The sequence below is a fragment of the Lactuca virosa genome, chromosome 3 (assembly GCF_052849685.1).
Source record: "Lactuca virosa cultivar CGN04683 chromosome 3, Lactuca_virosa_CGN04683_v6, whole genome shotgun sequence".
In the NCBI taxonomy this organism is placed as follows: domain Eukaryota; kingdom Viridiplantae; phylum Streptophyta; class Magnoliopsida; order Asterales; family Asteraceae; genus Lactuca; species Lactuca virosa.
The window spans coordinates 209,426,064-209,451,403 of NC_136428.1; the positions used below are offsets into that span (position 1 = coordinate 209,426,064).

At 32.4% G+C, this 25,340-nt stretch overlaps 1 protein-coding gene and 1 pseudogene across 1 annotated transcript; both read left to right on the forward strand.

Moving 5' to 3' along the window:
• Positions 1-4,688: 4,688 nt before the first annotated feature.
• LOC145164375 (uncharacterized) lies at positions 4,689-11,239 on the forward strand. The gene is made up of 11 exons (XM_079083098.1): positions 4,689-4,829; positions 4,920-5,211; positions 5,324-5,399; positions 5,496-5,620; positions 5,717-5,753; positions 5,912-5,925; positions 6,029-6,043; positions 6,455-6,526; positions 6,599-7,473; positions 7,588-7,828; positions 7,929-11,239. Exons 1-11 carry the CDS (start codon positions 4,689-4,691, stop codon positions 11,237-11,239), a joined length of 5,199 nt encoding a protein of 1,732 aa, XP_078939224.1.
• Positions 11,240-13,190: 1,951 nt separating this feature from the next.
• LOC145166949 (ethylene-responsive transcription factor ERF008 pseudogene) lies at positions 13,191-14,266 on the forward strand (annotated as a pseudogene).
• Positions 14,267-25,340: the final 11,074 nt, after the last annotated feature.

The window sequence follows — 25,340 nt, forward strand, 5'->3', positions numbered from 1 at the left end:
AATGGTTTATCCATTGAATTAAAAAATTATATAAAACCATTCTAAAAACACAACAAAATAATAGATAGTTACAAATTTAAGAAAAAGTTTTTGTACAACATTAATATAGGAAAAAATACATTAAATGGTATTTGGATTCAAAGACAAAAAAAAATGTGTAAAAACATGTGTTGTGAAAACCACGGTTCTTTTTTAAAAGGAAAATGAGATGATATTACTCTTTTTTAAGAGTTTTGTATTGACTCATGTACATTACCAAACCAAATTTTATTGATGATTATATTGTATGTTATTTGTTCTAATATTAAATAATTAATACTATTTCCTAATGAGTCAAAGGGTAAAAGATCAAAATTTGTTATTATATTTGTATTAATTGTGAGGCTATTCTTTGAAATTACGGTATAATAATATAAACATTTGTGATTTTAAAAGGTAACCGTTAATAAATATGATAACTATTAATTGAAATCTAACTTTAAATATCAAATATCACATCAAAAGAAAAATGACAAAAAAAGAAAATTGGTTTTCTGGTTAACATTCGCAATACAAAAAACATGAACTATAACTAACCCAAAAAAAGACGAATAGTTTTATGAGTTTTAAATTTGCCTTAAAAATGATTTTTGTAAAGACTATTAACACGCCTCAGGGGCTTGGTAAATAACTACATATTTATTGGCCCTTGGTATTATAGTTAAATTCATGGGATATTATGGTTTCTTATAGCATCCTACTTTCATTTCTTATTACAACATTGTATATTTTTAAAGTACAACGCCTTATTGAGATAAACATTTAAAGTATAATGTCATAATACATAGAAATGAAAGTATGAAATGCAATTCGAGAAACTAAAACAATATAATGATAGATACTAATAATACTTACCTATTCCTCTTTATGCAAAAACTCATCAGTCTCCTGGATAAAGCATACCTGCAATGGCAAACAAATAATTGAATAAAGTACATGGTTTTTCCAAATGAAATGCATTTTTAATAAGAAAATGAAAATACAATGTCATAATTTGAAGACTTTTCAAAGTAAAATGCTTACAGAAAAAAAACAAAATGTATTAGGGGTTGTTTGGTATTAACTTAAAACTCAGGGACTGTTTTGGTAAATAATATATTCATGGGCTGTTTTAAAAATTATCCTTTTTCAAAACTAACCATCAACATTATCCTAATTTTAAATTTTAAAACATAATCTAAAACTTTCTACATTATCTATCCTAACTATATTTTTAAATTCAAAATTTAACAAATGGATAAAATGATTTTTATCTTATCCATCCAAAACCAACTTGAATTCAATACATATATATGACATAATATTCCGCCAAAAGCCACATTTACTTTTCCTTCCACGCTCCTGTAAAAGGTGGGTTTTTTTTTTGTGTTTTTACCTCTTCGTTATACTGATATTCACAATACTAAATCAATACTTCTTCCTTTCTACAACCTTCTATTACCGTAAACATTTGTTAGCTTGGTTAATCAAAGGCAAAAAGGTATGCATTTCATTGTTTATAATTATTTTTCTGTGATTTGTAGTTTTTCATTCGGTGTATTTTATTTACATCACTTATTCAAAAGAGTAATTGTGTTCGTTTAAATAGATTTGTGCCAACAAAAATCATATATAAAAAACAACACAATAGCAAAGCTTTAATATAGCAATGCTTTAAAAGAACTTTTTTGTAAAATTTCCGGTCTATTTTCAAATTTCCAAAAAACAGAATTTTACATAATAGAATGCTATATTTGAAAGATTCCAGAAAGTTGAATAGATAAAAGCATGTTGGTATTTCATGCATTTAGGAAATATTACATTTCAGAAAAAATACAAATAAAAAAACTCATGTTCAAAACTATAGTTCAAAAAATAATAGAATTTTATTGTTTTGTGTTAAAAGTATAAGTAGTATTTTTAGCTTAAAATAATACTACATTGTAGTTTTTGGTTATAAATATATGTTTGTTGGTCTTTTGGGATAAATAATAACAGCTCATTAAAATTTAAGAAACCTTATATTACAAAAAGAGAAAAAATAATAATAGAGTTTTATTGTTTTGTGTTAAAAATATAAGTAGTATTTTTAGCTTAAAATAATACTACATTGTAGTTTTAGGTTATAAATATATGTTTGTTGGTCTTTCGGGATAAATAATAACAGCTCATTAAAATATAAAAAACCTTATATTAATTTATGACATTGAACAAACTCAATACCCTTAAGGGTATTTGTATTGCATCATTCCTTGGGATTTTAAAGGAATTGGAATTAAAATCCATTCCAATCCAATGTTATATATACCAAAAGTCATGTATTTCAAATTATGTCATTTTTCAAAAAGAAATGTCTGTAGTATTAGTTGTTTCTACATAATTTATATTGTTTTTTAAAGACCGTCAAAATCACAAATCTACTAAACACCTTACTGAAGATCAATAATGGTGTTCTAATAAGCAGAAGTTTTTTTTTTATCAAAATTTTTCCTTAATTTATATGTATCTTACACAAATTAGTTATGCAATATGTATCTCTTCTTCCTATGTGTCTTCAAAAACATTCACATTCAGAATCAACAAAATGATGGTCATTTATAAACATGAACATACAAAGGGATTCAATTTTTTTTGGGAAGCCACACATTGTTCGTTTTAATTACTAAACTGGTTAAACTTTTAATAAAAACTTTTAAATAGACAACGTATGAAAAAAACTAATTGTTGTGAGTTCTTCTATCCTGGTTTATATAAAAACTTTAACAGATATACTAAAAATTAATAAAAGATTATGCTTTTTGAAGTATAAACATAAAGTTCTTACTTTTGCTGGATAATTCCCAATTGTTGTGTTGCAAGTTCCTATTTTTCTTTGACTATTTCAGCCTATCAAAATCATACACACAATTCAAATTACATGATTATAGAATAATAATTTATGTAATTAAGACATAAAATCAAAAGATTATACCTCTATTATTGCATTATCACGTTTAGATAATGCAGAACCAACACAACATTGGAAAATTTTATTCTGCTTCTCTGCTTCTAAGCTCTGAAGAGGTTAAAAAGACAAAATTAACCTCACTATAACAAGTTCATATGTATTCCAATAAGAAAAGTAAAATGACAGAATTAACCTTTGTATGATACGATAACACTGTGAAAGCTCTTCTTGGAGATTTACATTATTCCGCATACAAGAAGTTAACTTCTTCTTCAAATCATCTATTTCCTGCTCCAGACCAGCTGTCCTAATTGTGTATACTTCAAATGTCTGAAAATTATACAAAAAAATGCTTAGTTTAGGCTTTTCTGTTAGGTGTATGGTTGAGAGATAGTTAGAGATGAAAAAAACTAATTGTTGTGAGTTCTTCTATCCTGGTTTATATAAAAACTTTAACAGATATACTAGAAATAAATAAATGATGATGCTTTTTGAAGTATAAACATAAAGTTCTTACTTTTGCTGGATAATTCCCAATTGTTGTGTTGCAAGTTCCTATTTTTCTTTGACTATTTCAGCCTATCAGAAGCATATACACAATTCAAATTACATGATTATAGAATAATAATTTATGTAATTAAGACATAAAATCAAGAGATTATACCTCTATTATTGCATTATCACGTTCAAAGAATGCAGAACCAACACAACATTGGAAAATTTTATTCTGCTTCTCTGCTTCTAAGCTCTAAAGAGGTTAAAAAGACAAAATTAACCTCACTATAACAAGTTCATATGTATTCCAATAAGAAAAGTAGAATGACAGAATTAGGTGTATGGTTGAGAGATAGTTAGAGATGATGAGAGTTAGAATAGAAGAAATTGTCGGCACCTGAAGATTCAGAATCAGATGCTTCTCAGCAAGAGAAGCAACAACCATAAGAACTGGCATCGATTTCAGTCTACAGTAATGTCTAGATCTGGAAACCAAGCACATCGTTAAACGGAGCAAGTAGCGTAACAACATCCATACCTAACATTTTATACATCTCAACATACCTTCTCAAGTGCTTCTGCTTCGATCGTAACCAGCCTAACACCACCACCATCACAACTGCCAGCACATCCTGTGAAAGAAACCTTAATTCTCCACCATTTACACGATCATCGAACATCCATTCAAAAGATTTGTCGTTGTGGCCCGATAAAATACGATCAGAACTATCGACTGAGATTGGAGTATCGATAATTCATTGGAATGAAGATGAAGTGAATAGTGAGGGTTTCCAATTGGGGAAATGATTAAATGAGTGAGAAATAGGGTTTGAGAGTGAGAGAGTATCGAGTGGTGTGTATTGATCGTGAATCCGTGATATCATCCCTTTCCAAATCAATTAAAAAATTAAAATATGTTAGTATTTAAGCTGGAAATTGTTTAAATTATAAAAGGTATTTGCTTTCTAAATACTCCAAAATTACCTCCATTTTTTTTCATTAATCTCAATTTTTTTACTATTTATTTTATTGTAACAATTTTGTTTTATGATTCATTCTTTTAAGACTATTTGTTTCAAATATATACAATATAAAAAATGTAAACATATAAAATTTTTTAATTTTTCTTTACATCATGATTCATTAAGTTTTATGGGTGTTTTATTATGTTAAACAAAATATAGGAAATTGATATATGAAATATAACAAAAATTTTAATATTTCAGTAATGGATGGTCATACTACCGTTCGAGATTTTTCTGCTATGCGAAATGTTTACATATGGTGGAACATATTATCTATTCGAGTTTTATATGTGTGGGACGACATTGAAAATAACAGAGTCTTGATTTGGATGATTGATCGAAACGTAAGTATGAATACAATAAAATGAATATGTCATCTTTTATCTAATGTTTTGTTTATAATTTACATAATTGTTATTATATTACATATCCAGAGAGACAAAATGATCGCCATTGTCCCACAATGTTTGAGGCAAATAGTTTTGAACATGAATTTGGTTGGAAGAGTGTTGTCCTTAAATCATTTCCAAGTTGATCATTTTTACGAAGATCACCCCACGTATCAAAGTTACAGAATTTTCTTTGGTGATTGGGCAATAGTGATAAAAAGTAATACAATATTTACTCGCTTGTCAAATGATATCGACAATTCATTTCCACAATATCCGTTGTGTTCTTCTATTACAAGCCTCACAAGAAATTTTAGCCATCAAAGAATGATGATCGGTACATTTATATATATTTAATTTTATATATATATATATATATATATATATATATATATATATTATAAATTGCATACAACAAATAAAATTATACTAATTTTCGTGTGGTTTAGATGTTATTGGAAAAATCGTTTGGGGAAGACGAATGAGGCCATTCTATGCATTTGAACTATTTCTCCAAAATGAGATGTAAGTATATAATAACATAATACTTTATTTTATAAATTTACTAATCAACTTTCATTGTTATTATGTGTTTTAACAACTTTTTGTTTAAATGAATAGGGGACATATTATAAAGTTGATGTTCAATCACGTACCAATGAGCCTTATGATACCATTGTATCTTGCGATATTTAATCAATCCATAATTTATATCTCTAGGGTGAAGTTGGTCAACCTAAATTTGTGTAAGTTAACTACGGGAAACATTATGTATAGTTTCATTCTTTACATATTAATTACTTTTATATACCATGTTTATTGTATATTACATGTCCTTACAGATAATTTATTGGTTTCTACTTCATTAACTGATGTCACGTTGGAACCAAGAACACCGGAAGCGGAGAGGATAAGAATTAGATATAGGGAAAATATCTAATTTTACTATAGTTGTTTGTTTGCGGATTATGTGGTAGTTAATTGGATTTTTAGGTGGTTATTTGTTTTCGTAGTTTTTGATATTTATTTCCTTGCAGATTTTTTGAAATGGGTTTTTACTTCGTTTATTGAATTAATAATTTTTAGTTTATAAATTTAGTTTCTTTGTTTGACTATTTTTTTATATTATTTTATTTTGTTCTTTCTATTTATAGGATATTTACGTTGTGGTATATTAATTAAAACAAATATTTTACCAAAGAAAAAAATACAAATATTATTTAAATATTAACTAATCAATATGCATTTATCCAATTATTTAAGAAAGAAAACTATTGAAACCCTTAAAGAAATATATACCGAAAAAAAATTAATGAAACTTGAAACAAATACATATTGCATAAGGCAAACAAGCCTCGAAAAGATAACATGAAAAACAAAAACCGATAAAACATTACTTAAAGTATTGAAAAAAAACTATATAATTTAATGCAAATATCAATTTCATAAATAAAAATTTAGTTCAACTCAATCAATGTTCGAGTAATACGGTTATAAGTATTGTATATAACAATCGTTTTTCATTAAGTTGTGTTATGAAAAAAATCAATTTATATATTATTATTTTTACGTTTTTACAGTTGGCATGGTGATTGTAGACAAGGAAAATAGGCCTAATGATGTCATTCGACTAGACGTAAATGCACATAAAGGTACGTGTGATATGTGCAACATGATTATTACTTTAATTTTACGAATAATTCATCAGAAACAAAATAATGCAGAAAAAAGAAAAGCATATAACAAGACGTCTTATGAACGACGAAAGGAGAATAACAAGATTAGACGAATAGCCGATGGAGAGGTAAGTAGACAAAACGTGACACATGTGACAAATTTGTGTACAGCCGAGGGGACCCTAACGGATATTACAAATAAAACTCCTACAAGTGTATTGGATGCTGCTCAAAGGAGGTCGATTCAGAACAAAAAGGCCTATCAACGACGAAAGGAGCGAAACTTAGCGACAACGCCTAAAGAAATTCTACAGGAGGATCCATATGACTTTGTTTATAATGGTATCCCTAAAGAACATCGTGTGTTGAAGGGGCAAAAAGCATGTGTTCATTGTGGAGCAAAACGATTCCAATTTGAATTCCCTACCTTTTGTTGCATGGGTGGTAAAACAAAGTTGGCACATTCCTCTATCCCAGAAGAATTACTCGAACTCTTCACATCTCGAAACGAATTAGGCAAGACCTTTAGACACATGATACGAGCATACAACAGCAACTTTTCATTTGCATCAATAGGCGTGAATGTGGATAAAACAATGACAAATATGACATCTGGAGTATACACTTTTTGTGTGAATGGAGGAATATATCATAGAATCGATCAGTTAATCCCAAGGGATGGAAAACCTCGGTACTTACAGTTGTATTTTTATGATGCTGATTATGGGATGTCACATAGACTTAAATGGAAGAATATTGATAAACAAATTGCTCAAAAGTTGATCCGTGTTCTTGCCACAAACCCATACGTGCAAATATTTCGAAGACTTTCTGATCTAGGTCCGCTTGACAATTACAGAGTCACTTTGAATGCATCAGTAGAACTTGACCATAGGGTATACAATACACCGACCACATCTGAGGTACCATAATAATTATTGTCTATTAATTATAAAATAAATATATCATGTATGACATACAAATGTATATATTACACACTATATTTAATCATATCGTTTCCATAATAAAAATTCTAGGTCGCTGGTATTTGGATTGAAGGTAACGACAACATAGCCGCATATAGACGAAGTATTATCGTGTATGGCAGATCCGACAAACCACGAACAATTCAATCTTACTGGGGATGTTATGATCCATTGTGTTATCCTTTATTTTTTCCTAATGGTGAGTCTGGATGGCATTCTAATATCCCAAGACATGGATTTCCCATCAATAATATTATTAACGACGACGATGACATCCATGATGATTTAGGAGGTACACATATCCTAACTTTTTAAATTTTAGTTAAATTTACAAAGATTACATGTTTGTATAAATCATTAATTTTTTTTTTCACGACATCAACATTGTGTAGACTCTAATACAAAAGGAGGGCGGAATACTGTAAGTATGCGAGAGTACTATTGCTATAAGTTTCAAATCCGGTCAAATTATAATGTAATTTTGTTGGGAGGGAGATTACTACAACAGTTTGTAGTAGATATCTACATCAAGCTTGAGACTTCACGTTTGGAGTTTTGTAGAAAAAACCAGTCACAAATAAGAGCAGATTTATACCAAGGTGTTGTGGACTGTGTTAATGCCGGTGAGGTTCGATCGAATATGATAGGGCAACGTGTTGTGTTGCCTGCAAGTTTCATCGGAGGCCCACGTGACATGCGGCGACGATTTCTTGATGCCATGACTTTAGTTCAAGATGACGGGAAGCCTGACATATTTCTTACAATGACATGCAATCCAAACTGGCCAGAAATAAAAGATGAGTTACTCCCTTGGCAGACAGCTCAAGATCGACCGGACCTTGTGTCAAGAGTTTTTCGTGCTAAGTTAGAGGATCTTAAGAAACAACTCTTCACGAAACACGTCCTCGGCGTGGTGGGTGCGTATGTTTATGTCATTGAGTTTCAAAAGCGGGGTTTGCCACATGCACATTTCCTCTTGATAATGATGCCTCCATATAAGCTTACTAATGCAGATGAGTACGACAAAATAGTATGTGCTGAAATTCCAGACCCGATAAGGCATCCTAAAATGCACCAATTGGTCGTCTCACACATGATACATGGTCCTTGTGGTGGCTTAAACTCTGACTGTCCTTGTATGAATAATGAGCAAAAGAAATGTCGTTTTAGATACCCTCGACAATTCAATGAAACCACCGTACAAGGAAAGGACTCTTATCCCGTGTATCGAAGGAGAGATAATGGTATAGAGGTGGACATACGAGGAAATAAGATGGATAACAGATGGGTGGTCCCGTATAACCCAAAGTTGTTGATGATGTTTAACTGTCATATGAATGTTGAGGTCTGCTCGAGTATTACCTCTGTGAAATATGTGTTTAAGTATATTTACAAAGGTCATGATAAACAAGTTATCAATATTGATCCGGATGGAGAACGTATTGTTATCGATGAGATAAAACGGTTTCAGGATGCACGATATGTCTCGCCTCCCGAGGCAATATGGAGGATTTTTAGCTTCACACTTTCTCAGATACATCCTTATGTGATGGATTTGCATGTACATCTCCCAAACCAACAGATGGTTAGGTTCAGTGAGGATGATACACTGACTAGCGTTGTTGAGAATGAGAAAGATAAGAGATCAATGTTGACTGCGTTTTTTCTAAAAAATAAAGAAGATATCCGTGCAAGAGAATATAAATACAGAGATTTTCCTAAAAAGTTTACGTGGGATCCGAATTCACGTCGTTGGAATCATCGAAAACTAGGATTAATGCGAGGTCGTTTGGTTTCTGCTAATCCTGCTGAAGGGGAGCGATACTACATTCGCCTACTTTTATTGCATATTAGTGGTCCTACGTGTTTTGAAGATCTCTATACGGTGAACAACGTAAAACACCCAACATTTCGAAAAGCAGCTCTTGAAAGATGGTTGATAGAGTCTGATGATGGTTTATCACAATGTCTTACAGAGGCTTCTTTCTTTCAATTTCCCAATGTTCTTAGAAGGTTGTTTGCAACGATATTGAGTTTTTGTGCGCCAGGGGATGTTCGTAGGTTATGGGATGACCACTACAATGCTCTTTCAGAAGATTATAGGCGACAATATGGAAGTGTTGAAAGAGTCCAGAATATGGTCCTCACTGACATCATGATATTCCTACAATCTATGGGTGACGATATTGATGATTTTGATCTTCCAAAGATAAATCAAAATGTCGATTTAGAATTTGGAGTTTTTCGTGAGGTACAAGAAGAATGCTCTATAGTTTTAGAACCTGAACATTTACAAGCCCGAGATTTTCTCAATCCTGAACAGAAATGTGCGTATGATGAGGTAATGCGGCATGTCCATAATGATATTCCAGGAGTTTTCTTCATAGACGGTCCCGGTGGAACTGGAAAAACGTTTTTGTACAAAGCTTTACTTGCTAATATTCGTTCATGTGGTCATATTGCACTCGCGACCGCTTCTTCGGGTGTTGCGGCTAATAATATGCCAGGGGGGAGAACAGCTCACTCGCGCTTTAAAATTCCAATCAATCTTGAAAATAACTCGGTCTGCAAGATTTCAAGACAAAGTGGTACCGCTCAACTACTTAGGACTGCAAAAGTAATCATTTGGGACGAAGCGTCTATGGCTAAAAGACATGCATTGGAGGCAGTTGATCGTACAATGAAAGATATCACTGGGGTGATGCTCCCGTTTGGTGGAAAGATAATGGTTTTGGGAGGTGATTTCAGACAAGTGTTGCCGGTGGTTAGACGTGGAACACGAGCACAGACTGTGAATTCTAGCATACGAATGTCGCCTCTTTGGTCTTCGATTATCAAGTTGCGGTTAACTATAAATATGAGAGCACTATCTGATCCATGGTTCTCAGACTTTCTATTACGTGTCGGTGATGGAGTTGAAGAAACGGTGCATGGAAACTTTATTCGCATCCCTGATGATATGATAATTCCCTACACTAAAAAGGAAAAGTCATTGCATGCTTTGATTGATGCAATCTTTCCATCTTTTGAAATTAATAGATCTGAACCGGATTATATTATTTCGCGTGCAATACTATCCACAAGAAATGATAGTGTCGATGAGATTAATGATTATTTGATCGGCCGATTCCATGGAGAAGAGAGAATTTACTATAGTTTTGATGAAGCTGTGGACGATATAAATAACTTCTATCCCGTGGAATTCTTGAACACGCTCAGTGTTAGTGGTTTGCCCCCTCATTACTTAAGATTGAAAGTTGGATGCCCGATAATACTGTTACGGAATCTCGACCCGTCAAATGGATTATGTAACGACACTCGATTGATATGTAAAAGTTTTCGGCACAATGTCATAGATGCCGAAATAGCTGTTGGTCAACATGCTGGAAAGAGGGTATTTTTGCCAAGGATTCCTCTAAGTCCGTCTGAAGATGACCTGTTCCCGTTCAAGCTTAAGAGAAAGCAATTTCCAATTCAATTATGTTTTGCAATGACAATAAATAAAGCTCAGGGACAAACAATTCCAAATGTAGGAATTTATCTTCCAGAATCGGTTTTCTCGCATGACCAACTTTATGTGGCATTATCCAGAGGGATATCACGTGCCACTACAAAAGTATTGGTGAAGCCCGATGAACAATTCAACGGCAGTGAAGTCTATACGTCAAATGTCGTGTATAAAGAAGTGTTGCGCAATCAATAATGATCAGCCAATCATGTGTTCGTATTCATTTTTAAAGAATCTCAACTTTTCATTTTTGATTATTTTTTATTCTGTTTCTACGAGCATGACTCTTATTGATAATTGTTTATGTGCATTAAACTATTTAAGCAAAAAAATAATCCTATATACGAAGTAATTTCTGAAAAAAAACCGCACCCGTCGCTTGGCGCGGGTAGACGGCTAGTAAATATATATATATATATATATATATATATATATATATATATATATATATATATATATATATATATATATATATATATATATATATATCAGGACCAAAACTGTAATTTATTTTAAAAAAATATCAAAGTAAAATGCTATAAATTTTTTAATCATAAAATTATATAATATAGATTGTCAAATCTTATAAGATTTGGGAGTTCAATTTTTGTCATAGTTATTTATCATTATCTCGAGGGAATGAATATATACAAAAATCGGGGAAAGTTTTCTCCGTCAATGCCACTCAATAAGTGACAACTGCCTTTTCTTCAATATTGAATTCCCCTAGGCTCTCCCTCCCTGTTTTATCAAAGAGTAAGTAGAATTCTTCTTTTTTATTAATTGCTATATAATATTGATACGTTAAATTGATACGTTTAATTATTCTAGTTAACAACAATCTTCGATATCATCGTATATGTAAAAGCCCATTATGTTTCAATAATTAACATTGTATACGTTAAATTTTTTCAGTATATGCACTATATATATTATATTATTGTGAAGTACAACAATATTATTTCAAAACTTTACGATGTATTATAATCATATCGATTTTAATTTACAAAAAAATGAATGTAACTGTCAAATACTAGACAAAAACGTTCATGTTTCTAAAGTCCTAGGTTCTATTTTGGTTATATTAAGAGTACTAGTTAATTTGGAATTGATGAGTAAATTACAAATTTGTCCTCTAAACTTATAATCATTTTGTAATGTTTTTCTATGAATAATATTTTAATAGTTTGCTCTAATTTCCACTTATACAATACAGCTTAATCCCTAGGGCTGACATCCATGGATTGACACATGCCATGCACTCTTGTTTTTATATATTTTTTAACCATTGCCATCGTCAATATATATTGTTTTTACCTTCATCAAGTCCAATAACTTATTCTAAACGTATGATACTATGATTATTTTTAGATTAAAACAAATAAACAATTATATTTAGGTATGACAAAATAAGCTATATATTATTGTCACGTTTGTTAAAATCATAAAAATAACTTATATGTTAATTGTGATAAGTTAAATTATAAAATAAAAGTTAGTTTATAAGCTAGTTTGTCGAAAAATATATTAGGTTAAAGGGAATGGTGTCGGAGATGTTGACATCCACCTCAGCTACAACAATGTTTTGTTGAGTTAGGGGAGCAACTGAGTAAGGAAGAAGAGATGGAGAAGAGAAAGAAAGTAGTATCGCGGGAGAGGGAAGGAACTTCAAAGGCTCGGAAAGAGGTATTGTGTAGGGTTGTAACCTCAGCATGTCAAATAGGTGGCAGGTCAGTTTCACCGAACAAAATGTTAACCGATAATAAAATATATAAAGAATGTTTAAAGAAAGCTAATCATTGAAGAATGATTGGATATATATTTCGAAAATGTTTATATAATTATTATAATTTCAAACAACAAAAATGCATGAAAAGAAACTATCACATATATTACATTTTATTAGAATATGTTATCTCACTCTAATTATTTTCTGTCATATTAATATTTTTTTATTCATTCACAACAAGTATACTCTCAAACATTTCTTTTATTCTTTTCTTAAATCATTAGGATATAACAACATCAAAGCTGTATTAAAAATCTTAATTTAGTACACTAATACTAAAATGTTATAAAATATATTAATTTATAATAATAAAATAATATATATTTTCCCATTCTACGACTCAATCGATCTAAAACTCGAATTAAACCACAAAGAAAACGATAATCACCAACTCCATAAAAGCATCTCCTCTACCTCGACCTCTGATTAATGGCTGCCAATTAAACCCTTTTCAGTTTTCCATGTCTATCTCTCTATATTTATATACACACAGACACCACGCTTATATATAAAGAGAGAGAAACAGAATTTGAGGAAAAATAAAGGTGTCGGTGCCTGTCGATTATCTTTTTGTGCGCAGGTTTTGCCGATTTCGATTCTATAGAAATCAACTCCAGATGACATCCCACCTCTGTTTTTAGTTCTTTTTCTCTATTCTGTTCGCCAATTGACAATAGATTCTAGATCGATGGAAGAGAGAAGAGCCGGAGTCGGAGTCGGAGTCGGCGGCGGCGGCGGTGGTGGTGGTGAATTAAACGGTGGTAGTTCATGTAATTATTCATCGAAAACGGGGAAAAGAAAAACCGATCAGAGGCCTTACAAAGGGATACGGATGAGGAAGTGGGGGAAGTGGGTGGCTGAGATTAGGGAGCCGAATAAACGGTCGAGGATTTGGCTCGGGTCGTACTCGACGCCGGTTGCGGCGGCGAGAGCTTACGATACCGCCGTGTACTACCTCCGTGGCCCCTCCGCGCGGCTCAATTTCCCGGAATTGTTGGCTTCCGACGGTGGTCCCGACGAGTTGTCCGCCGCCTCTATTCGGAAAAAAGCGATTGAGGTTGGAGCGAGAGTGGATGCAGAAACGAGTTGTACGTCGTTGCATACGAGTGGTACGCTTGAGCATCATCATGCATCCACTAGTGAATTGAAGGCTTGTTGGTTTCAGGAAAAACCCGATTTGAATTTAAAACCCGAACCCGAAGACCCGGATGGGGATTATTGGTGAACACCTAGGGATTTTAGAGGGGTGATTTGGTAATTTTATCACTAACCCCAGGTAATTTGGAGCAGTAATTGTATTTTAGGTGGCTTTTTAGCTTTTGGTTTGTCTATTTCTATGTTGAAAATGGATAAAACAGATTTTGGTTATTTCAGTTTACAAGGAAAATAATGTATATACTATATATCTTGTGTTGTATTTTTTGTTTTTTTTATTTTTCTTTCTTTTAATTAATAAATTCCTGTTTTAATCTTCAATTAAAAATTAAAAACCATAGAATATGCTCAAGAAGTTTTTTTGGATCTTCTTTGGAGACCTCAATGTTGTTGGAGATGATATGAAGATGTATGGTTTGGATATTGTCACACTAATGCAACTCATTTTAAATCCTTTATTGAAGAAGCGGGTTTGGTCGATGTTCTTACATGTGGTATATTAAACGGGGCATCAATATGTGGAAGATTGACAACTTCTTGCTTTTAGAAGGTCTAATTGATTTGTCTCCTATTTATATGGTTTTAATTCTCGATCATAAATGATCGGTCTATAATCCATATTAGCTTAAAGATTTGGTGGCCGACTGTGGTCCAGTTCCTTTCAAAAATGACAATCTACATTGTCTAAGTTGCCTATATTAATCCACTCGAAGGTCATGTAGGAGGTCAATCGTAGAACACTATCAATCTTTTGGGCTTGTTAAGGTTTATCGGAGAACATACCAATCTTTTGGGCTTGTTAAGGTTTGAACCATAGACTTCTTCTGTGTAATTTCACACCTCAATCACTATGTAGAATCCTTTTTAAGAGACAAAATTGCAAAAATGATCTCTGTGGTATGTATTTTTTTTGGGGTTTTGGTCCAAACTCTGACTTTTTTTGGATTGGTGGTCCTTTTGAGCTAGTTTACATACAGTTTTGGTCCCAGTCTAAACTAAAAAGACTATTATACCCTTAATGAATTTAGTTTTCATTTTTCTTTCACTTTTTAAAATTATTATTATTATTAAATATAAAACCGGGCCCACCTCTCTTTCTCTCTCACTCTCTCTCACACACACACACCAGACCAACTCCCCCCCACCTTCTTCTTCATTTACAATCAAGAACACCCCACCGGAGGTGGAGCTGTTTTCCGGCCACCAAGAAACACCGATGTCACCATCAATCTTTCCACCTCTTTGAATCACATTCTTAACCCCAAATTGAAACTCGGAGGAATGGTGGGTCGCAGGTGGCGGACTGCAGCGACCGTGGAAGGGCGGCGACGACGATGGGTGGCTACTGTTGGTGGCTGTGGGCGGCCTTGCTGCTTCATTTCTATTGGCGGATGCTTGGCGAAGGACTAAGATGAAGCAGCAGCGACGATGGCGTTTGGTGTTGGTGGGTTACGACAGGATGGAGGAGGAAGGACTACCATCGTCGGCTGTGGTGGTCCTCTTCCCCAGTGAAGTGAGAAACGAGGTAAAGTGACGAGGGGGGGTGGTGATGGGTGGTGCCTGGAAGCCTTCTCCGATCAATGGCATAAAAAGGAGAACCACGGTGGTTCTCGGTGGTTACACAACAACACCAACCTTAGTGGTGGTGTTTCTTGGTAGTGCAGGAAGAGGCTGCAGGTGGTGGAGGAAAGAGCTTCGGCAGAAACAGTGAGGTGGGGATGGTGGTTTCCGGTAGGGAAGGAGGTGGTGGCAATGGTGATGTTATGGTGGAGTAATGATGGTTAAAGGTGGAGAAAATGGGAGGAGGGTAAGGGAGGTTTTATGGATTTTTGAAGAGAGAGAGAGAGAGAGAGGTGGGTCCCATAATTTGTTTTTAATAAAACTTTATATTAAATAGAAAAAAACATAGAAAATATATCAGAAGGGTATTTTTGTCTTTTAAATTTTATGAGGGCCAAAACTACAAACAAAGTAGCTCAAAAGGACCGTCAATCCAAAAAAATCGGGTTTTAGACCAAAATTCAAAAAAAATACATACCACAGGGACCATTTTTACAATTTTGTCTTTTTAAGATTTTTCGCTCATGGTTTTCATTAATAAGGTTTGGGGACATTGTTATAAGTTCATGGAGAGGTGGTATGGAAGATGTTGAAGATAATAGGACCCACTTTAACTTTAAGACACGATTATAATTTCTTAAGAGTAAATTGAAAGTATGACGTGGAATATCAAACTATTCAAAGAGCTTGTAATTGGAAAAAAAAAAGGCTTCGAAAAATTGACTACCGGGTGGATTTGGGAACGGCTTCAAGCGCCAAGGTGACGGAAAGATTAAACTTAATTAAAAAATTTTGATTGTATTGAATGAATTAAAATGTTTGATGTAGCACAAAAGACGAAAGTTCAGTAAGGGTGGATGGTATAGCACCCTCGTTTTGGAGTTAGAAGTTTTAGTCTTTTAAGTTAAATTGGTTTTATAAAATAAACAAATAGACTTATAAGATATTCACTTCTACTTCTCCTTACTAACTAAACATCTCTTCTAATCCTGGGAATCGATCGTCAATCTGCACTTTTGATCAATCGAGAATGTGAATTGATCGTTAATTTCAACTTTTGATCAATCGATATATAACTCGATCGTTGGACATAAGAAATGAATGTGAATCGATTGTTAAAAATGAGTTGGAGATCGATCGTCTGAAAAAACATGTGTATTGAATGTCAATTTCAACTTTGATCAATCAAGACACGAATCAATCGTCGGAGATACAAATCGAATCGTACTGTGTGTGAGAGAGATACAGAGATAAACGATTATTTTTTAAATGATTTTGTTAATACCAAATATGCCCTTGCAATTATTTTTAAAAAGTCTAAAATACATTTAAAGTTATTGATATTTACAGTTATGCCACCTTTGATCTAAACCGTTAAAAGTTTTGATCTAAAGATCCACTTATTAGTTATTAGGTTCTCGGGAAACTATAAGTTCTCTCTCTTTCTCTCTCTCTCTCTCTCTCTCTCTCTCTCTATATATATATATATATATATATATATATATATATATATATTTAGGTTCTATGGAAAGCAAAAAACCCTAAAACTCATAAAAATGCATAAAAAAATACTTAGAGATCACAAATCTTTTTTTTTGACTTTATATTTTTAAAATTCGCAACTTTTTATATAATTTCGTTGAAATATTGTTTCAAAAAAAAACCAAAAAAAAAAAAATCGTTTTTTATTGTTTTTTTCAACGAATTTTTAAAAGAAGCTGCGATTTTTATATATATAAAATTTAAAAAAAAAAAAAGATATGTGATCTTTAAGTATTTTCTTATGATTTTTAGGGGTTTTTTTTTGTTTTCCATATAACCTTCGCAATATATATATATATATATATATATATATATATATATATATATATATATATATATATATGGTCCGATTTATGTGATTACTCATTTTAAAGTGAGCACTCGTGAGGACATTTAAAAAAATTGAAAAAAAAAATCTAAAAAAATACAAATCATAAAATCGAGCAAAGATCTATGTCCGGGAGAAAAAAAATGGAAAACATTTTGCATCATTAAAATTGATCCATGATTCAATTTTAATTTTTAATTTTGCATCATTATGATTAATGATTCAATTTTAATGATCCATTTTTTTCCAATTTTTTTTCTCCCGCATATAGATCTATGCTCGATTTTATGACTTGTATTTTTTTAGATTTTTTTTAAAATTATTTTTTAAAGTGTCCTCACGAGTCTTCACTTTAAAATGAGTTGTCACCCGATCTTATCTCTCTTATATATATATATATATATATATATATATATATATATATATATATATATGATTATAATTAAACATAAAATTGTCAGTTTGAGTCGCCATTTAAAAATATTATAGCCATGATTTCTAATGTTTGATGCTTAAAATTGTCACTACCTCATGTTTCATATTCTTTAGAGTCTTGATAGATCTCATAAACTTTTGTATAAGTTACTTAAAATTATTTTTGTCATGTCTCATGTTCTTTAGAATCTTGATAGATCTCATAAATTTTTATATAACTTAGACAAAAAATATTTTTGTTATAAGAGTGACATTCTCAAATAAGAGATTATAGATTCAAGTCTTATTAGAAATTATAAATGATATTTATTAGAATGTAGATTACCGTTCAAAAAAATAAAAAATAAAAAATAAAATAAAATGTTAACTAGGTTAAGTTGTTGCAACTTATAAGCAATATTGTAATCTAATTATAAAATTTATACACCAAGTCCACTCATTTATTAGAAAATTGATTGAAATCATCACCTCTAATTTCTAACACTCCAACTTGTCTATAATATTATACAACTTAAACTATAACTAAATCATGCAAAATACAGGTTAAACATTTTTATTAGTTATGTTTATCCAATTTTTCTATATTGTTAAAAATTAGCGAGTCGATCTTTTATTTTGACCACATTACGGGAAAATTTAAGAAATGTTTTACATTGGAAAACGTAGTTTATGTGCTTTTGTGGTGAGAGACGATCTTCAAATATTATATTTTGACAAAATTTCATAATTGATTATTGTGGTTTGCAAATTACCTCATTTACGCCATTGGTCCATTGGTCCCTGTGCTTTGCAAAATTACATGAAAGGTCTTTCTGCTGTTAAATCTAACTTTTCAGCTGTTAGATTTTTAATGAAAAATATTATTTACTCTTGTACCAAATTTGCAATATAGTACAAACCTCAAGGACCATTTGTGTAATTTTGTAAATTTGAATTATATATATATATATATATATATATATATATATATATATATATATATATATATAATTTTTTTAGTTATGTATAGTTTTCCTAATATTTTTATTTATTTTGATTAAAGTAAAAGAAAAAGAAACTTCAATTTAAAATATTCTAACAACTTTTTTTGTAGAGTCCGACTCTTATTATTTTTTTATCCTTTATTTCAGTCTGTTATCAAACTGAAAAATATTATCGTGAATTTAAACAATTGATATCTTATATAGAAATAGGATTTAATTTCCAAGTTACATTTTAAAAGTATTTGCTAGTTATCCTATTTTAATAATTATAAATTGCAAATATCACACATTGAATAAAAATAAAAATAAAAAGTTACAAAAACCATAAATAACCAAAATTATAAAAACAAAAACAAAAATAGAAAACCAAAAAATCTCAAACACCAAAATTATAATATACTCTAGTATATTCATACATTTTACACTTTTTGGAAAAGGTCAAAAAAAAATTATTTATTTTTCTATTTTTCATTATTTGAATCGAAATAAATACGAAAAATAGAAAAATCGAAAAAATAAAAAACGTTATTTGTTTTTCTGTTTTTCTATTTATTATTCTTCTATTGTTTTTATTTATTTTGATTCAAGTAATGAAAAATAGAAAAACAAAAAACAAAAACTCAAACACCAAAATTGTAATATACTCTAATATATTCATACATTTTACACTTTTGATCTTTTATTGGTTTTTTAATTTTTTTTTTAAAATTTTTTTCGTATTATTTTTTTTAATTTTTTTCGTATTATTTTTTAATTCAAGTAATGAAAAATAGAAAAAGAAATAACTTTGTTTTGACCTTTTCAAAAAAGTATAACATGTATGAACATATTAGAGTATATTACAATTTTGGTGTTTGAGTTTTTTTGGTTTTCTACTTTTTTTATATAATTTTGGTTATTTATGGTTTTTGTACCTTCTTTTATTTTAATTCAAGTAAATAAAAAAGTTATATTTATATTTGTAATTTTGGTCCATTGTTTTTCTTTGTATATTTTTTTTCTTCTTTAGTGGTTATTTTATATATGTTATGTCAAATTAAAATTAAAAAATCAAACAGTTTGTCTATTGAGAATTAATGTTTTAATGTGTGATATTTGCGATTTATAATTATTAAAACAGGAAAAGTAGCTAAGATTTTATAATGTTACTTGCAAATTAAATCATATTTCTATATGAGATATCAATAATTTAAATTCAAGATGATATTTTGATAATAGACTAAAATAATAAATAAATAAACAATAAGAGTCGGACTCCAAGTTTGAGTCTAGATCTCATTTTTCCCACTTTTGGTCTAATAAGAATTTGAGTCATGCATTGGACATGCATGACTGAAAAGCTTCGATTTTTATCATCTTTTGGGTAAAGGAAGACCCCCTGGACAGTCCCAAGTCATGGTTGAATGTATTAAGAGCTTGGTGTCTTAAGTTCATTTGTTCAGATCTCACGATGTGGAGTTTAGGACCTTCACGTCGTGAGGAGGTTGGCCACCCCGACTGTTTTGTCCGGACTAGGTCACGACGCGACTCAAGGCTGGGTAACGATGTGACATCTCCATTTTCACGGCCAGAAAATACCGATTTTGTTTATGCTTTATAAAAATCAGAGTAGCTCTTTTAATAAAAAATGTTGCGGAATTTGTTCCTAGAAAAACATGATAAATACGTTATCAAAGCATTTCTGAAGAAATGTATTTTATTCATTTTAAAACATTTGGGATGTCATCATCAATACAGAAACATAAGCATAAACAGAACTTACATTCATTTACACAAGTGATCTACATCTCTTTAATCTCTCAGTGTAATGTAACTTCATATCGACACCTGTGATACCAATAAGCTTGAGTGGGCCAGGTTGGGAAACCTGGTGAGTACATAGGGTTTTCAACCCACAATAATTTAATTATTATGTTTAAACATCAAACAATCAACTCAATTACCCATCCCCATTATCTTCCTTACTCTTAAGGTCTACCCTAAGAGTCATTTATCCTGCATTCATTCATTCTGAAGTCCATTGCTTCCAGGGTTTATATGAAAGGCACTAAGTCCATAGATGTCAATGCTCGTTCGTAAAGCACTAATTCCATAGCTGCTAAAGTTCATTCATCGGGTACTAAATCCATAGCTACCAGTGTTTATCTAATAGGTACTAAGTCCATAGCTACCAACGTTTATCTAACAGGTACTAAGTCCATAGCTACCAACGTTTATTCAATAGGCACTAAGTCCATAGCTGCCGATGCTATTTGTTAGGCACTAAGTCTATAGCTGCCAATGTTCACTCATATCATCTTGCATCTCACATCATTCATCTACCCATGTTTTACCCAACATATTCGTAGATATAAAATACATATACAATTTAAATTATTTAAAACATGTATAAAATCGTTCATCCAGCATAGATAACAAGTATACAGATAATATGCACACATAACACGTAATTTATATAAAATACTTCATATCTATGTGTAAGATGAAAGTAACTATGCACTCACTTGTTAAGGTGGTGATTCCGAACTCAGACAGTGCTTCGCTTCTTAAAAATAATTTCCTTCGACGAAACCTAGTATTATTACCACTAGATTTTAGTCTAATATTTACCGTGACTAATTATTAGTCTTATTATTATTATTATTATTATTATTATTATTATTATTATTATTATTATTATTATTATTATTATTATATAAGCGTTTAAACAATATTTTCCAACCACTATGTACAAACATGGGCCAGACATAAAACACCGGAGGGCAGGACCATTTTGGCATATATCACTTCTGAAATCCAACAACCCTATGCGACCCTTTAAACCAGATTCCCCGTACCACGAGTAGTTAAAAAGATATTATAACGACACTTATATAAGTCATAATAATAGCCCAAATATTTATTATAAGTTCAAAATAACAATACTAATTTTAAATATAAGCTATATTAAAATAGGGTAAGCATAACTTACTTACAAGGGGGTTTTAGCTAGGAGTCGGGCTCTGCAGGGGCAGAACTTCTTCGCTGAATCTTTCTAAGAAAGATTCGTGCAGCGCTTCAACGCTCACCTTACTATACTAAAACTACAGAAAGAGAAGTCGAATCACGAGGGACCAAAATGCTCGGGGGATAAGAAGAGAAAGACTCTTGAATCAAGAGAATGGTGCAAGAAATATGAGAGCCCAAGGCTCTTATTTATAGTAATTGAATTTACAAAAACTACCCTTCATAATTACTTAATGACCTTATAGTTATATAAACGACTAAACACCCCTTCATAATACTATTTTAAATAAATTTAACGATATGTGTACTAAACTAATGTCGAAAGTACTCAACACTAGTCTTATAATGACCGCATCGTCGATACCTTTCTAATGATATATACATTTGTATATATATGTATACGTATATATGATTTATACTTTATTTTAATACGTAAATATGTTATTATAACTTATAACTCATTCATACGAACTCCGTTTTTGACATTATTTATATCCACGCGTAGGCGGGACCGTACCCTACAACTTTCGTTTAGACTCCGTCGGCTAATTTTGACTTTATTTTTAAAGTTATATTTTTAACAGGCCGGGACAGGAAAAGTCCGTTAAAAATTCATAACTTCTTCATCCGACGTCCGTTTTCGTCTGTCTTTTTACCGTTGCGCTACTATTAACGAGATCTTCGATTCTTGTTTAGGTTGTGTCGGCCAAAAATCGACCGATCTAAAATTCGAATTTCGGGTTGTGCACTGCTATGCCAAATCTTAGAAAAATCATAACTTCGTCATACAAAGTCAGATTTTGACGTTCTTTTTATGCACACTATTGGTTTAACGTATATTACAACTTTCATTTAGATATATAAGGCTAAAAATTAGTTTATCAAAAATTCACTTTTTACGTTACGCGGTGTCGTGCCGGTTTCGCCGTAAACTTCGACGGGCCATAACTTCTTCGTTATAACTCGGATTTCAGCGTTCTTTATATGTACGGAACCCTTGTGACATATAATATAACTTGGTTAAGATTATTCATTATAAATAATCTCCTATAAAAAAGTCATTTTTGACGCTTATTGTCTCTAAAGTGACTAGCCCGACTCTGCGGGCGTTACAAACGACGTGAAGGAATCTGGAATATTCTCAAGGGATTGAGTTGACTTGCTGAGTCGGGACTGAGTCGAGTTGGCCCACACGACGTGACCAGGGCCTGGCCACGACGTGAGAACCCGCTGTTTGAGTTCGGACCTTAGATTTTGGATCATGTTGGACCATATTTGGGCTTGAGTAATCATCGAGGAATTTGGGCCTAGGATAGACCACTTCTTTGGACTTTGTTGCTTTGGGACTTAATGTGCCATCTGAAATCAGGCTTTTGGACTAAGGAAAATTATTGGGCTTTAGGGTAAGGCCCATATAGGGGGTTTGGGCCCAATTTGGAAAATTGGGCCATAAGTGGGCCTTGGAGGATTATCTGGTGTTGGGCCTTTTAAATTGTGGATTTGGTCCTTAGTCTTTGATCAAATTAGGTCAGGGGAAAAACGGTCATTTTACCCCAAGTATGGATTATTGGATATAGATTGGAACCCAAGTGTTAATTGGGTGTTATTTTGTACTGATAGCTCAGGGAGTCGTCAGGGCAGCGACTAGGGATCTTCTATGAGATTCAACATTCGAGGTGAGTTTCCTCACTGGGTTAATGGGTCTAAGGCACCAATGTCAACCCTTATTGATTATGCTAGGATGCTAAGAGTCTACGTGACCCTTGCATGTATTATGTGATGCTATGTATGTCGGGCGAGGCCCGATGATTGATTTTGTATGCTATTGTTTTATGATCATTGTATGTGTTACATGATTATGTGATGTATATATTGTATGTGATTAGTTGGCGGGGCCCGATGTCAGGCGGGGCCTAAGAATAACAGATATGTGTACCGGGCGGGCTCGAAGTCATATGAGGCCCAAAGCCGAGTGGGACTCGATACCATGCGGGGCACGGTGGAGGGCTGGGGCCAATGTATGATTTATTATGTATGGTATGGGGTAGTTTGGGGAACTCACTAAGCTTTGTGGTTACGGTTTTCATTTTATGTTTAAGGTACTTCCGGTTCCAAAGGGAAGAGCTCGGGATGATTGCATCACACACACACCACATGGTTTCTGCTTTAGAGATATTTCTCTGATTTGACATGATATTTGATACACTTTTTTATTTTGAGTTGTATGGAATATGTTTTGGAATACTGTTTTATTAAATCAAAAATGAAATTTTTGGATCATATTTTTGGGACGTTTCAAGTTGGTATCAGAACCTTGGTTTGAGGGATTCGGGCACACTCACGGGTGTGTTTAAACTCAAACCGAGTATTTTGTCAAGTTTTTAAAAAGAAATATAATGTTTTTTAGATAAGAGTTTTCTGAAATAAGAAAGGGTGTGATGCATGCAATGAGCCGAGCTCGAGTAAGTTTCTCAAAATACCCATACATGTTATCTGATATGTCATGATCTGTGAATTTATGAATCGCATGCTACTTAGGGCTAAAGATCTAATAAGTTTTGCATGATAGAATGATAGGAGAGATGCCTTTGTATGCCTGTTGTATGAGCTTGTAGATTTGCTTGCTAGTACTGATCAGTCAGTGATAGGATGGCCTGATTAGGTTATGCTTGGTTTTGGTTACCCGATGCTTGAATGCTGCTTGCTTTGTGCTTTTAGGAGTTCTAGCTAGCTTCAGTTAACTAGTAAGCGAATATTCTAAGTTACATATTATGGGAACTAAATAATTTTAGAAGGTTAGGTTTTAACTCTATTGCACAACTCTTGTTTGAGTCCAACCGTTGTAGTGTGAGACCTCTCATTCGAAGAATTATCCGGTTTTAGTGATATGTAATTGTATTCGTGAACTAGTTAGAGGAAGTTAGCGGGAGTTCTTTCTGCAGCTGATGCCAGAAAGTGGTATGGAGTTTGCCCAAGGAAACCTAGGATGAGATCTAGTGCTGGGAGCCTTATATGTGAGGGAAGGTTATTTGGATATAAAGTAACTTGGTTGAGTCAAGGAACTTCTGAGGAAAGTATGGATAGATGTGGAAGGTAGTATGGGCCCGTACTACTGGAAGCAGAGGATCCGTACTCGATTCAAGGAGAGTTGCGATAAAATCAGGGAGATTGTAGGGTTGTGATTCCCCGGTATATATTTCGATATGTATTCTGATGGTTTATATTGGTCTATTTTCAGTATGGTGGTATTGTGAGGGATACCTACTGGCAGTTCTGGTGCTGGGGAGGGCTCGGGCTCAGGATCTGGAGTCGGAAAGCTCGATAAGCAGACTAGGGAGTTCCTCTCGTCTGAGATTACTCGTTGCATTCTTGATCAGACTCTTGTGATCTTCGGCTCAGTCAAGGAGGGTATTCTGGAGGTTTTGGATGAGCGGTTGAGCTCGTTCCGTTTTGAGATGATGGCATTGGCGGGAGCGCGTTCTTTGACATTCAGAGAGT